This window comes from Echiichthys vipera (assembly GCF_963691815.1).
Source record: "Echiichthys vipera genome assembly, chromosome: X".
Lineage (NCBI taxonomy): Eukaryota > Metazoa > Chordata > Actinopteri > Perciformes > Trachinidae > Echiichthys > Echiichthys vipera.
In genome coordinates, this window is record NC_139825.1 from 14,545,633 (window position 1) to 14,558,139 (window position 12,507).

Below are 12,507 nucleotides of genomic sequence, written 5' to 3' on the forward strand. Positions count from 1 at the left end.
TTTGTGTGTGGATATATGTGTGTCTTTGTCAGCACCAAAACATCGTTTGGGAGCCATTATTGATATATATAAAAAAAGATCTTCACAGCGGTTAATCTTTTTTCCTCACTGTGTGCCTTTAGTTTGATCATTTCTAAGAATAGAAATGCTCAGTATTCAAACACACGATAACCTCACTGAATGTCACTCGTCTGTCTGTGAACTGATGGCTAAGGCTTTAAACCTTAAGGGGGGAAAGTGCTGCGGGGGTTTTCCAGGGCAATCTCTCAAAGTGCCACTCTGTAAAATGCAAAATCTTTGCTTGAAATCCCACCAATCCACTGCTTTGTCCCTCTCTACCTCTGTATATCGTCCCTTTCTCACCTGTATAAGTGTACTGTACAGGTTCCCAAACTTTTTTTAACTGATGAACCCCCACAGCTCTAAGAGATGAGCTCATGCACAAGATTACAAGATGATCCAAGTGTGCTCATTTGAATGTATTTTAAACTGAATAATATACAACACTATTAATTAGTCTTAGTCTAAGTAAGCATGCAACATGTATGGACATGCACCTAAACATTAGATCTGTTTTGCGTTTTCACTGCAGATGGTACTCTCAAATGTGGGCAAAATTATTACTGGATGGTATGAGCAGTAGACAGCCATTTGACATGAAACAAATGGAAAACCGTTTTCATTCCTCACAAGTGGAAAAAAATATATTTCTTGGTATTGGTATCATTTTAAAGGTACTGGTGTTGGTACTGGTATTTATACTTGCCCTTGTGAGTGAATATAAGCTAAACTGATGAAGGTAACTATACATACAGTCTAATACAGTCAGTGATGCTTGCAATTCTACAAACCTGTAGTTTATATGGCTTGTGCCTTGTGCTCTGCAGTCAAAACAGAGCAAGAGTCCACTTGATGAGAAATGTAAATGTTTATGCTGTAAAATAAAATCTAGTATTATCTAATTCACAATAAATTATTTCCCTTCTTTTTTTGCTGAGTCCTAAAAACACAAAACCCTGGAAATGACCAGATAACCCTGTGACCGTATCATGTGATGGCTGTGGAATCTTCCTGAGCCAAACGGAGAATATAGGATGACACTGTGCAGAGGTCTAAAAGCCTGCATGCTCATATGACAGCATTCGTAAAGTTCCAGTAAATCCGGATGAAAGTGTTAAAGCGACAGCCAACTGGTAAGATGATAAGATCAAGCATTAGTGTGTGGACATCCCAGATGTTGTGAAAAGATAAGGATTTTGTAATTCCCAAAGCTGGAAAAGTGGACGTGATCATCCAACACTGCTATGGTATGACGCTGAAAGAGACTTAAAAAACGTCCAGACTGAGATTTTGCCTCTCGGGAGCGAAGCGTTTTCATTTTGGTTTGTTTTAAATGATCGGTTTCTCCTGAAGAAATTATCTCTGAGACGACAAGACAAACAAAAGCTTGATGAGAAATACTACTGATCATGAATGATTCATGAGGAATCTGCAGTCCATTAAACATAAACTGAGGATAAAGGCTTAATTCAGTGATACACAATTGTAGAAATGATGGATGAAATGATAGAAAAACACATAGTACATGCATTATACTGTGATATATGAGCTGTATGTAGATATATTATATATATATATATATATATATATAGGGTGACTGTCATTGGGCTGGACACACTGTAAGGAACACCTGCACTAAATCAGGATTCAATAAAGAAAAGTCCGGGTTTTACCTCCTTGCTGCTGCTGCTGCTGTTTCTGTAGCTCAATGCAGTCTCTGATTTAACATTTCTTTAATTGAAAATGTTCTAATATATCAAGCAACTACAGGGCTTGATGATTGAAGTTGAACCCTAGTGATCTAAACAAAGTTAAACAACAATTAATTACAGAAGAACAGAAAAAGCTATCAGTGCAGCTACTTATGTCATTATAACTATTGTTTATTTAATTGTCCATGATATCAAGCAACACTTGATTCTAATGTATTTAAAAAAACTAAAAACTAATCTCTACTGTCCAAAAAACATCTACACCATTCAGACAGGGTCCAGTGCCATGTTTAAGGAAGGCTATGTTCAGGCTGCTAAAAAAACTAACTATTGAATAACCAATAAAGTGATTTTCCATTCTTACATATGGTAGACATGGAGTGAGCTTCATAACATATTGGTAACATTTAAACAATTATTTGCAAAACAGATCAAAGCCATTATTAAAATGCATAAAACAACACGAGGGTGATTAATTTTCCCTTTGAGTACACGATGAAAAAATGATTTATGAAAACTAGAAAAAAAACTGAGATATCTTATCAAAACAAGCAAAAACCACTTTGATTGACTACACAAAAAACATGATTTAGGAAAATAAATAAAAACATAAATATCTGGTTTTGCAATACCCTTAATTTACAGCAGAGAATAAGATCAAATCAGGGAAGGAAGCGTCAATGAAAAGCCTTTGAGAATAGATATGTTTTCATTTGAGTTTTGCTTAACTGACCACTAGAGTGAAACTATCTATATAAGCCGGGACAGCAACATCTCGGTCACCACGAGTCTTGAACTTTGCCTGGAGCACAACCAGGAGCCGGATGACCTGAAAGGGCCTAGTGGACCTGTTCAGAATCAGCATTGGAGAGTCCAAAGGCTGGATTTTAGTAATTTACATTTAGGGTTGACAGTTACACCCCAGGCAAAAACATAATTTTTTCATGTACTGGTCAATTTTGATATTTTGGGCTATTTTCTTATCCTCCTTTAGACTAGTGGAAAGAAAAAAATCTTAATATACATTCAGGTGTTTATTTTACTAGATTTAGTCTATTTGCATCTATAGATTTCATCGCACCATGCCTCATTTGTATATAATTTCAGAAAACATTTTTTTACTAATCACCTGTAGTGTCTTGCAAAAATGTATTGACTTTTACAATATGTATCTTTAAAGACCATTTTCTCTTTTTTCAGTTTTCTTCTTATCTATATTCTGAAGGTTTTTACAAAGGTGTTCGTTTATGTGTCATTCATAGCCTGATGTATTAACACTTTATTCCAAAAAGCATGGCAAAACATTTTTTAATGGCTGATGACAGTATCTTCGGATTTATGGAGTGATAAATACACATATCCAAATTGCCCTCTGTACAATCCTTTGACTGCCAACAAAATGAAACAATACTTTTCTGAACATATCTTTATCCAATGTCTATAATTCCTCTTCTGGAAATGCATTCGAATTGGCAAATATTTCATTAGATAATGCCTCATTTGCATATTTAAACATAACATTTAGGAAAAATTGTAATACAAAAATTATTTGTCTTAATGTCACTAATGAACTGTGGAAGTTTTTATTCGGATATCTATTAGTTGAAAATTGTATCCTATTCACCCCTCAAGACAATGTGATTGCTGTACAGTGTAACTGATGCTTATTCACATGCTGAGCTGCCATGCTTTTTAAACCTTGTGGACATAAAACCTTTTGATTGTATTTAGATTCAACAAGATATGTTCCCGCTCAGGTCAGTTCTACTAAACAAATCAACTTTGAGGCACGGCGAGTGCTTCACATTTGATTCTTCACTGGGCGGCAGAAAGCAGAAGAGCCATAGATCTTCCCTTGTAAAGGTCAAGCTGCCTAATGCCTAACAGAGAAGAGAGTAAGTTTAGACGAGCTCGAGCCCGCAACATTTCATGGATTATTCCCACGGCGGACTTAGAACCTCAGCCCCTCCCGCGATACAAAATAATTTTGCTAATGGAAAGCACCGAATGGGTTCTGAACTGCTGGAAAAAAGAGAGAAAGTTATTTCATAGGGAGCAACAGATAATCCATTTTGCCAACACAGACACATAAGAGAGCACCCACTTATGCTATCAGGAGCACAGGAGACACTCTAATCCATAATCCACTCTTCATTTGTGATTGCTTACATCAGGAAATTGCTTGCATCATACGTCCAGACCTTGAATAATATCAAAGTATAAAATAACCAGGCTCAGGCTGCAGCTCCAGACCTGGTTTTGTATGCAGGGGTGGTGCTGGCCGTGCGACAGCAGCGACTCTCACAGCAGCTTATGGAGAGCTTATGCTTTGCCAGACATTCACGCATGGAAGTGGCAGCAATAGGAGACTGTATGGCTGTGTGTGTGTGTGTGTGTGTGTGTGTGTGTGTGTGTGTGTGTGTGTGTGTGTGTGTGTGTATATGTGTGTGTGTGCGTGTGTGTGTGTGTGTGTGTGTGTGTGTGTGTGTGTGTGTGTGTGTGTGTGTGTGTGTGTGTGTGTGTGTGTGTGTGAGTGTGTGTGAAAAGTAGCAGCATAAACCTATGCTCACAGTCTAATTACTAGACTAATTACTATTGCAGGAGCACGCATGTCGTCATGCTTTAGTAGTGCAAGAACATCCTTTATCAAATGCTAAAAAGAAAAGTTAAATAAGAATATTACTGCAAAAATACTTCTCAAATAGTTGTGGGGTCATTTCCGACATCTGAGGAAAAAGAAAATCTGTGAATTCCTCATGTGGGCAAAACCACAATGCCGCATGTTGCAAAGTGAGTTGTTTCCCTCTTGGATATTTCACAGTGTGAGCTGTGATGAGGCTTCCATATATTACAAAATAGATAACATGATGAAATGGGCTTTGGTCTCTCCTCATCAAAACTGCTTATTATTTCATCAGAATGTTTTGGTTACTTACCTTTGTTGATTGTTGGCATTTACGTTTAGTACTACTGTTTAGTAGCCTTCCTGGAAATAACTATATATCTATTGCAATATTTAAAAGGGCAGGGGTATAGAGTTGCCTATTTTAAAGAGAGTCGGATGAAGCCCAGCCAAAACACTCTGCTTTTTCCTCCTCCAGCAGAAATTATTTAAACAGTACCAATAAAATACTAGAAAATAAATCTTATATCACAGAGTCTGAGGTGGCATCTTTAAATGGCTCTTTATCTGAACAGCAGTCCAAAACACAAAGTTATTCTGTTTACATTAATATAAAACAACAGCAGCAAAAACCTCACAGGGGAAAGCTGTAACATTCAGTGTTGCTTAAAAATGACTGAAATTGTTAAGCGATTATCAAAATATTTGTCAATAAATAAGTCATTTGAGTCGGTCCAGGTTCGCCTTTTTATTGATAAAACTAGAGAACATTCACAGGCTTATTGATAAAACTAGACTTACTTAAGTAACAAAGTGAGGACTTCAGTCTCGCTTTATAATGAGTTACAGATTCTGAAAATATTCTGCCTGTGAGTCAGTTAGTTCAGTGGTGATTTAATCATGTGAAATTCAGGTAGCTGCAATAACCCTAACTCCAGATACCATTAACCAGATTTTTTATTTTATTTCCTATGTATGAGAGGAGAATTTGTGAAAATCCAGAAGTTTGCTGATTCCAGTGTCAATAAGGTGCAGCTACACGGACAGTGTTTCTTCAACCTGATTCAAATCGTTCTGATCTGAGACTCCCACTTAACTGTTTACATGGTGAAAAATAAAGTGATCTGACAAGACCAAAAGCCAGGAGCCAGTAGATGAAAGTTCGAAGCAAAGACTGATGGGAGAGAGACGTTTTTACTAAGTTTACCAATTAGGATTACCATAATGCTACGAACATTTCGCAGAAAGAGTACATTTATTCCACCAATAGATGAATGATGGGATTACATGGTTATAAGACGCTCATATTTTTACTTTGAACAATATCAAAGGTTTACACAACCTTCTCAATCTGATTGAATATTGGAAAGTTTACATGAGCCATTTTTATTCAAATTGAGCTATTTTTCTGATTATAAGTGGAATATTAGGGTCCATGTAAACGCATCTACATGGTTTGGGACAATTGCTATGTATCTTTGTTACATGTCATAAAGCTTCTCTCTCTCTTGTGTGTTTTCTGTTGGCATCTCTTTCCGGCTGTAGATTATTACAGTGACTAGGCACGGTGACAAAGGACTATCTTGAAAATATAGACTGTATGGAATGATGTACACAACATAAGGACCAAATTGAGCTCCATTTTCTATGTGTGCCACTGAAATAATGCCCATGCATTTCCAGATGCCAAATAGAATATAGCAGTCTTTATGCTCTTTTCTGTCTGTTTTAAATATTGTGTATTTTTCCTTAACGTGTGCTACACATTTTAACCTCCCTGTAATTCCTCTGGTTTAGGTGGCTCAGGTCCCTGTGGAGGCCTGTGAGCAGTACGGCACATGTGCCGAGTGTCTGAGCTCTGGTGACCCGCACTGCGGCTGGTGTGTCCTGTACAACATGTGAGTCTTTTTCCATTATCTTCTCCCATGCTCACAGACACACATCACAGCCGAGGGGATTTTAAAACCACAACATTACTGTTTACCAAACAGCTTGTGGAAAGCTATAAATAAGGTTAAGCATGTGGTCATGTGATTTGTGCGGTTTAATATAACAGAAATACTGCGCTTCCTGGAGTTCACCATTATCAACAGCTGGCGGGACAAACGGAATACCAGGAAGTGGTTGTTGGTCGTGTGATCCCACTTTAATAGCGCTATTCAGGACAGCAGAAACTGCATGTCCACCAGATTTTTATTGTCTGTGAGGCGGGAGAACGACTGGTGTTAATGGCAGTGGGAGGGATTAGCCTGTCACTCTAGTGGGTGTACAAACTGCACCTCTACATACCCAGGGAACATTTTGGACCTGGCGGTGCAAGATTATCTCTTCCATCTTAATTATCTGACCCCCAGGTTAGCTTGCATAATACCCCGAAATGGAGCAAAGGGGATTCAGGAGATTAAAAAAGGTCTGTGTTTCTGCACCAGCCGCTGTGTTTGAAGCTGGCCTCCGCCAGGGATTTTACTCCTGTCTCATCATATGACGTCTGCATTTCAGCGAGCAATATCTTGATGATGATCAGCATTTTTTAAATTGCAGCTCTCAAACCAACAGTGAAGTAAGAGGGAAAAAATATGTTTTGTCTTAATCGAAATTACCTCATTAAACAGTTGTTTTTCCTTTTTTCCCAGAGTGCTGACTTTGACTGCAAATCCTATTATGCCGTTTATTTAAAATAGTGCCTTTCACTTATCAGTGAATAGATAGGCTGCTGTTCCCTCAAGTAAACCAAAGTGAATCATGATCCTTCACATTGCAGAATGAGCCTACTTTATTTTTCTGTCTACTAAATCCTGGTCTTTTTCTAGCCGTGTCATGTAGACCTCTTTAAGGAGCCCACTTTCCCACCCCTGGCATGGCAAACCAAATGTACCTATCCGACAGAGTGCAGGGGGGTGTAGCTGAACATGCACAAAGCCTGATGGAAAAGGGAACAAATGGCTCCATCAGACAAAACGCGGTGAATAAAAGAGGCAAAATAAAAGGCAATGAAAGACAGTCTGAGATGAAAGGTGTGCTTTTTTTTCGAAGGCACTTCAGTTGATGAGCGGTCAGAAGGTGACTGTCTATACTCCTGTAGCTCTGGTTCGCCTCAAGGAGCCGAGCCAGCAACAGCTGTCACCGTGTTTCCATTCTGCCTTTGTATTGTGTTGTAATTACAGCAGAGGCCTCGCCGCTCTTTGAGCTCTCTCAGGAGGTGCCATCCCCTCAGCAGCATCTGAGTGTGTATTAAGTTATATTTCCCCTCGCTGTGCGCATTACACATTTAAAAGAAAAAGATGATGGTGTGCAGACGAAATCTCTCCAAGTTTGCTGTTGCGATTTTACTCAACAGCTGAGAGACTCTTGTTCTTTTTAATGTCTGTTACTATCTGAGACTGCAGAGACCTAACTCCTATAATGCCTCTTTCTAAGAAATCAGTATCAGTACAACCACATAATATACTATTCTTAACAACAAATCCCCAAATTGCTCAAAGTGTTAAAAATGATTTCTACTCTTTGCCACAACTTTAAATGTACTTCTACTTTGCACTTCTCTCTTACAAGATTATTCTCAGGTCACACTATGGTTTCACTTCTTACTTTTAATTGCCTGTTGGGATCTAGGAGCTGAAGCATATTTTACTTTTGCACTCGGTGTAATGTGCTCTGCAGAAAAGCACAGTAAAAATGTAAAGGGAATGATCTGACTGAGCATCAGACCAACAGCCATGTTCAGGGGGGATGACCATGATTAAAAACAATCAAAACATGAACATTCTTATATTGTGGTCAGGTAAAAGAAAAAAAATGGATGGTTTAAGGAGAAGATAGGTACAACTACAGATGCAACCTCAGGTTAGATTCAACCATGACATTAGCTTTATGTTCATGCTGTTTATGTACAAATTCAGGGGGGGTGCCTGCAGTCATGCAAACAAGCTGCTGTTTAACAGGTATAATGTTCGCTGTGTGCTCAGCGTGCTAAAATGAGCTAATTAGCACAAAGTGCAAAGTACAGCTCAGGCTGATGGGAATGCCAGTATTTTGCAGGTATTTAACCATGATCCAAAGGTTTGTCCAAACTAAATTATGACGCTAGATTAAAAAGTCACCAAAATTAATAAAAGTCATCATAATAAAGACTACAAAATTTCACATCAATCCGTCTAATAGTTTTTGAGACATTTAAGTCAAAACTATAAATGTAAACCACATAGTTGCATCAAATGCAAAGGCACATAATCTCAAGTCGATAAATAGGAATCATCCTCTTGTCACCAAGAATGTCTCCACAAACTTTCATGGCAATACAACCAGCAGTTGTCGAGATATTACAGTCCGAACCGAGCATTTTCATAATTGACTAAATTTGCTGTACTGTTTTATACATCTTTAATTATGAGTCCCTCTTTTCCCCAGGTGCTCAAGGAGGGATCGGTGTCTGAGGGCAGAAGAGACATTTCGTTTTGCCACTGACATTGACCGCTGTGTGAAGGTTATCGCTCACCCGGACAGCATTGCTGTATCAGCACATAGTGTCCCTGTGAGTCTGCTTATCATTCCACCAATCACTGCTCTGTCACTCCACTCAAAATGTTTATGAGCAATCACTGAGAGTAGCCTTGTACAGCCACGTGGACAGTGAGTATGAGCCTGGTAGAGAAGATTAGTTTTGTGAGAGGTAAAGAGAGAGAGAGAAGGGTGATTCTCCCCTCTGTGGGACACCTACTTTATTTATTTTGGTTTAAACACATGCACTGTGGAATAGGAGACAGATGTGCAGTGAGCTACTGTGTCTGCATCTCTGATGCTTCTGCCAAAAGGTTGATTACATTTTCAGCCTAATTTGACTATTTTTCTACAGCCGCCAAGAGCACAGATAAGTGAAGGAGCTGAGTATTATCTTAAGGGAATAGCTCAACATTTTGGGAAACACACTTACTTGCTTTCTTGCCGAGAGTCAGATGATTAATACAACTTTCATATCTCTCTGTTAAATATGCTGCCGAAGCAAACAGTGGGTTAGCTTAGCTTCGACAAAGAAACAGGGGAAGCAGCTAGCCTGGCTGTGTCCATACATAACAAACCCTGCCTAACAGCACCTCCTAAGCTCACTAATTAACATCTTAAATCTCGTTTGTTTAATCCGTACAGAAACACAAGTGTAAAAACAACAGATTATGGTTTTACAAGGGGGCTGTATGCCGGACAACTCCTTGGCCCGGAGCACTAATTTCCTGGAGTTAATTTAGTTGTTTTTTACAATTCGGCCTTCATACGGATTATACAAGCAAGATTTAAAGTGTTAATTAGTGAGTTTAAGAGGTGCCGATTGCCAGATTTAGTTGACTTTGGAACAAGCCAAAGGCAATAAAATGCCAGTTCTCCCTGGTTTTTACTTTTGGAACAGGGAGTGCTAAGCTAAGCTAAGCATCTCCTAACTCCAGCTTCATATTTAACAGACAAAATGTTTCTGTGATAATTATATTTTACTGTCAAAGCACTGTCACAGTTTTTTACCATGGTACATGTGCCAATCATAGGTCACAAGTTTGGTACATTAAATATTCTTCCTTTATTCTTTTAAGCTTCTGCTGGAGGTGAATAATGTCCCGGACCTTTCTGCTGGAATTACCTGTTCATTTGGACAGCAGGCCGAACTGGAGGGTCATGTAAACGGGAACAGGGTTATGTGTCTGTCCCCGGCTGGGAAGGATGTCCCTCAGATACCAGAAGGACAAGGTGAGCTTATTATTAAAGTTATATACCACTGTACCTTTATACAGATTAGAGCCAGAAGTTAGCCAATATTGACCTATCAGAGATATATCAACACTGTATCTATCGGTATCTGCGGATAGGTTTTCCAGTATGCACCGATATGAAAACCTTTTTCACAGAACATATAATGCAGAAAACAATGTTTGGGGTGGTTCTGAAATGGTGTCATATAGCACATTTTTAAACTGATTTATTTAAATGTTAAGCAATTGACTGATTTATTCAGCTATTTATTTGATTTTTTATTTATTCTTTATTTTATCAGTGTTTATTAAGAATGTGTATACATATATAATGCATAATAGTGTTAAGCATTCTTAAATAATGTTATTCATTTTTTTAAAAAGCAGCCTTTTGTGTACCTTTGCGGTGTCATATCGGTGCATAATCCACACAGAGAAAGTATATCTTCAGTCCAGCTCAAAATGTTTACTATATCGGCCGCCATATCGATAAATGGTGAAATTTTTCCTTTTAAAATCAGTATCAGTATCGATCGTAAAAATCCCATATCAGTCAGACCCTAATACAGATTAATGGTGATGCCATTGTCAGGTAAAAAACCCTTAAAATATCAATATTCCAGACACAAAAAACAGCCTTTTTCAGATGGACCTGCTTGCGTTTTTTGTTTATTCAAGGAGCTTGATAAATACCAAGAAGCAGTAGAATTTTCTCAGAGCATATACAGTAATCCTTCAATTGAAGTTTCTGACTGAAGGTTTTCCCTCGACAACAGCAATATGCCCTTGCTGAGACGCAGACACCAGGTGGCTCTTTACAGAAGTGTGATAAAAGCATTAACGTTTTTTTTCCTCATTTTGACCTCCTCATTGTTTCGTTCTTTCACCCATCCTTCTCGTCTCTCTCTGTCTCTTTTTCACACTGTTCTCTCTCTGTCATCCACTCTCTTACATAAATTGAATTCCCTCTCTCCGTCCTTTCACTCATTATGCTCCCTGCCTTCCCTCTCAGACTGGGCTGGCGTAGAGCTGCGTCTGAACTCAAAGGAGACTGGTCAAATGGTCGCCAGCACAGTGGTGAAGTTCTACAACTGCAGCACCCATCAAACGTGAGTCCAGCTGCTGCCACCACCCCTCCCTCTCCCTCTCCCACCCCCCATACTTTGATCTGTTCAATAGATGGAAAAGAACGGCTTAATTTAGGGCAATGATATAGCAATGATGTACTGATACTCCCAAATCCACTTAAGATTGGGCTGTAAATATAACCTCTGAGCTCAACTTATCTGTCAGGTTTCACTTAAATCAACATGACGCATTTGCCATGGCCTGTTTGTTTTTCTACTTTTCTTAAACTGACAGATTGCGGGCTTTTTGCTTACAGCTTTAAATATGAATAACTTCAGAGTTCTGTCTGTACTCTAAAAATACCCCAAATTAATATCCAAAGCATATATCCTCTTTTTATGCAATACCGTATATTCACATCTGGAAACTGCCAACTGAGTGTGCATCCAAGAGGAGGCCTGAATAGATAAGCAGTAGACTGACACATCCCTCTTTGACTTGACTTTGTCCCAAGAGAACTGTTTGTGTTGAGACATTTTACATTTTTAGCTTCGCTCTGGTGCCTTAAAGAGGACTTTATTTAACACCTTCATCTGTTTTCCGCAGGGAAGCTGCTTTGACTTTGAGCCATTATGCTGATGTCAGCTGTATTCATCGTAATAGTAAACTATGACAAGTGTTTTTATCTGAACAGCAATTACAATCACTGCTACAAGAGGTGGATCTTACTAGGATGTATGCCAATTAGCAGTATTTGTCAGCTTTCACAGATGAATCATAAAATGACTGAGTTGACTCGCAGCTTTACAAAACTCCAAAAAGTCTAAATGAAATAATATTGAATAAGAAATATTTAAATGTTTTGTCCACATTAATGGTACAATAATAGTTTGGACACAGAAAGTAATAATTCCTTTGTTTTTTGAGGTGTTACTGAGATTTTAACTGGCACCCTCTGATGAACACTTCACTTAACTGTGCCACAAATTATACAGAACAATCAGCACACAAAAGCTGGATTCAGGAATATAGAAAGTTCACACTAGGAGGGAACTTTTGATTGATGGTATTCATAACCAAACCCTGGAAATTAGCCCACAGTGGATACACATGCCACCTATTCAAAATGGTCTCTGACTGAGACATGAAAGCCCTAATATAACCATATTAAGCTATTAGAGAGAAACAGTCGGAAGCTCATCACATCCGCCCCCACACCAATACGGCCTCCATTAGCTGCGATGTGACCCTGTGAACTCCTGTGATTAATATTGCAAGCAAAACACACTCCTCCTAACCCAGCGCCTCTTCC

General features: G+C 38.7%; 1 protein-coding gene across 1 annotated transcript in view; it reads left to right on the forward strand.

The window, feature by feature from the left end:
* LOC310965652 (plexin-A2-like) overlaps positions 1-12,507 on the forward strand; it is a gene marked incomplete at both ends in the record, with an annotated part of 64,260 nt that overhangs the window by 18,152 nt on the left and 33,601 nt on the right. Inside the window, 4 exons of the mRNA XM_083939369.1 lie at positions 6,193-6,293; positions 8,803-8,926; positions 9,972-10,125; positions 11,140-11,236. Coding sequence (XP_083795495.1) covers positions 6,193-6,293; positions 8,803-8,926; positions 9,972-10,125; positions 11,140-11,236 — 476 coding nt within the window. The remainder of the gene's footprint in view (positions 1-6,192; positions 6,294-8,802; positions 8,927-9,971; positions 10,126-11,139; positions 11,237-12,507) is intronic.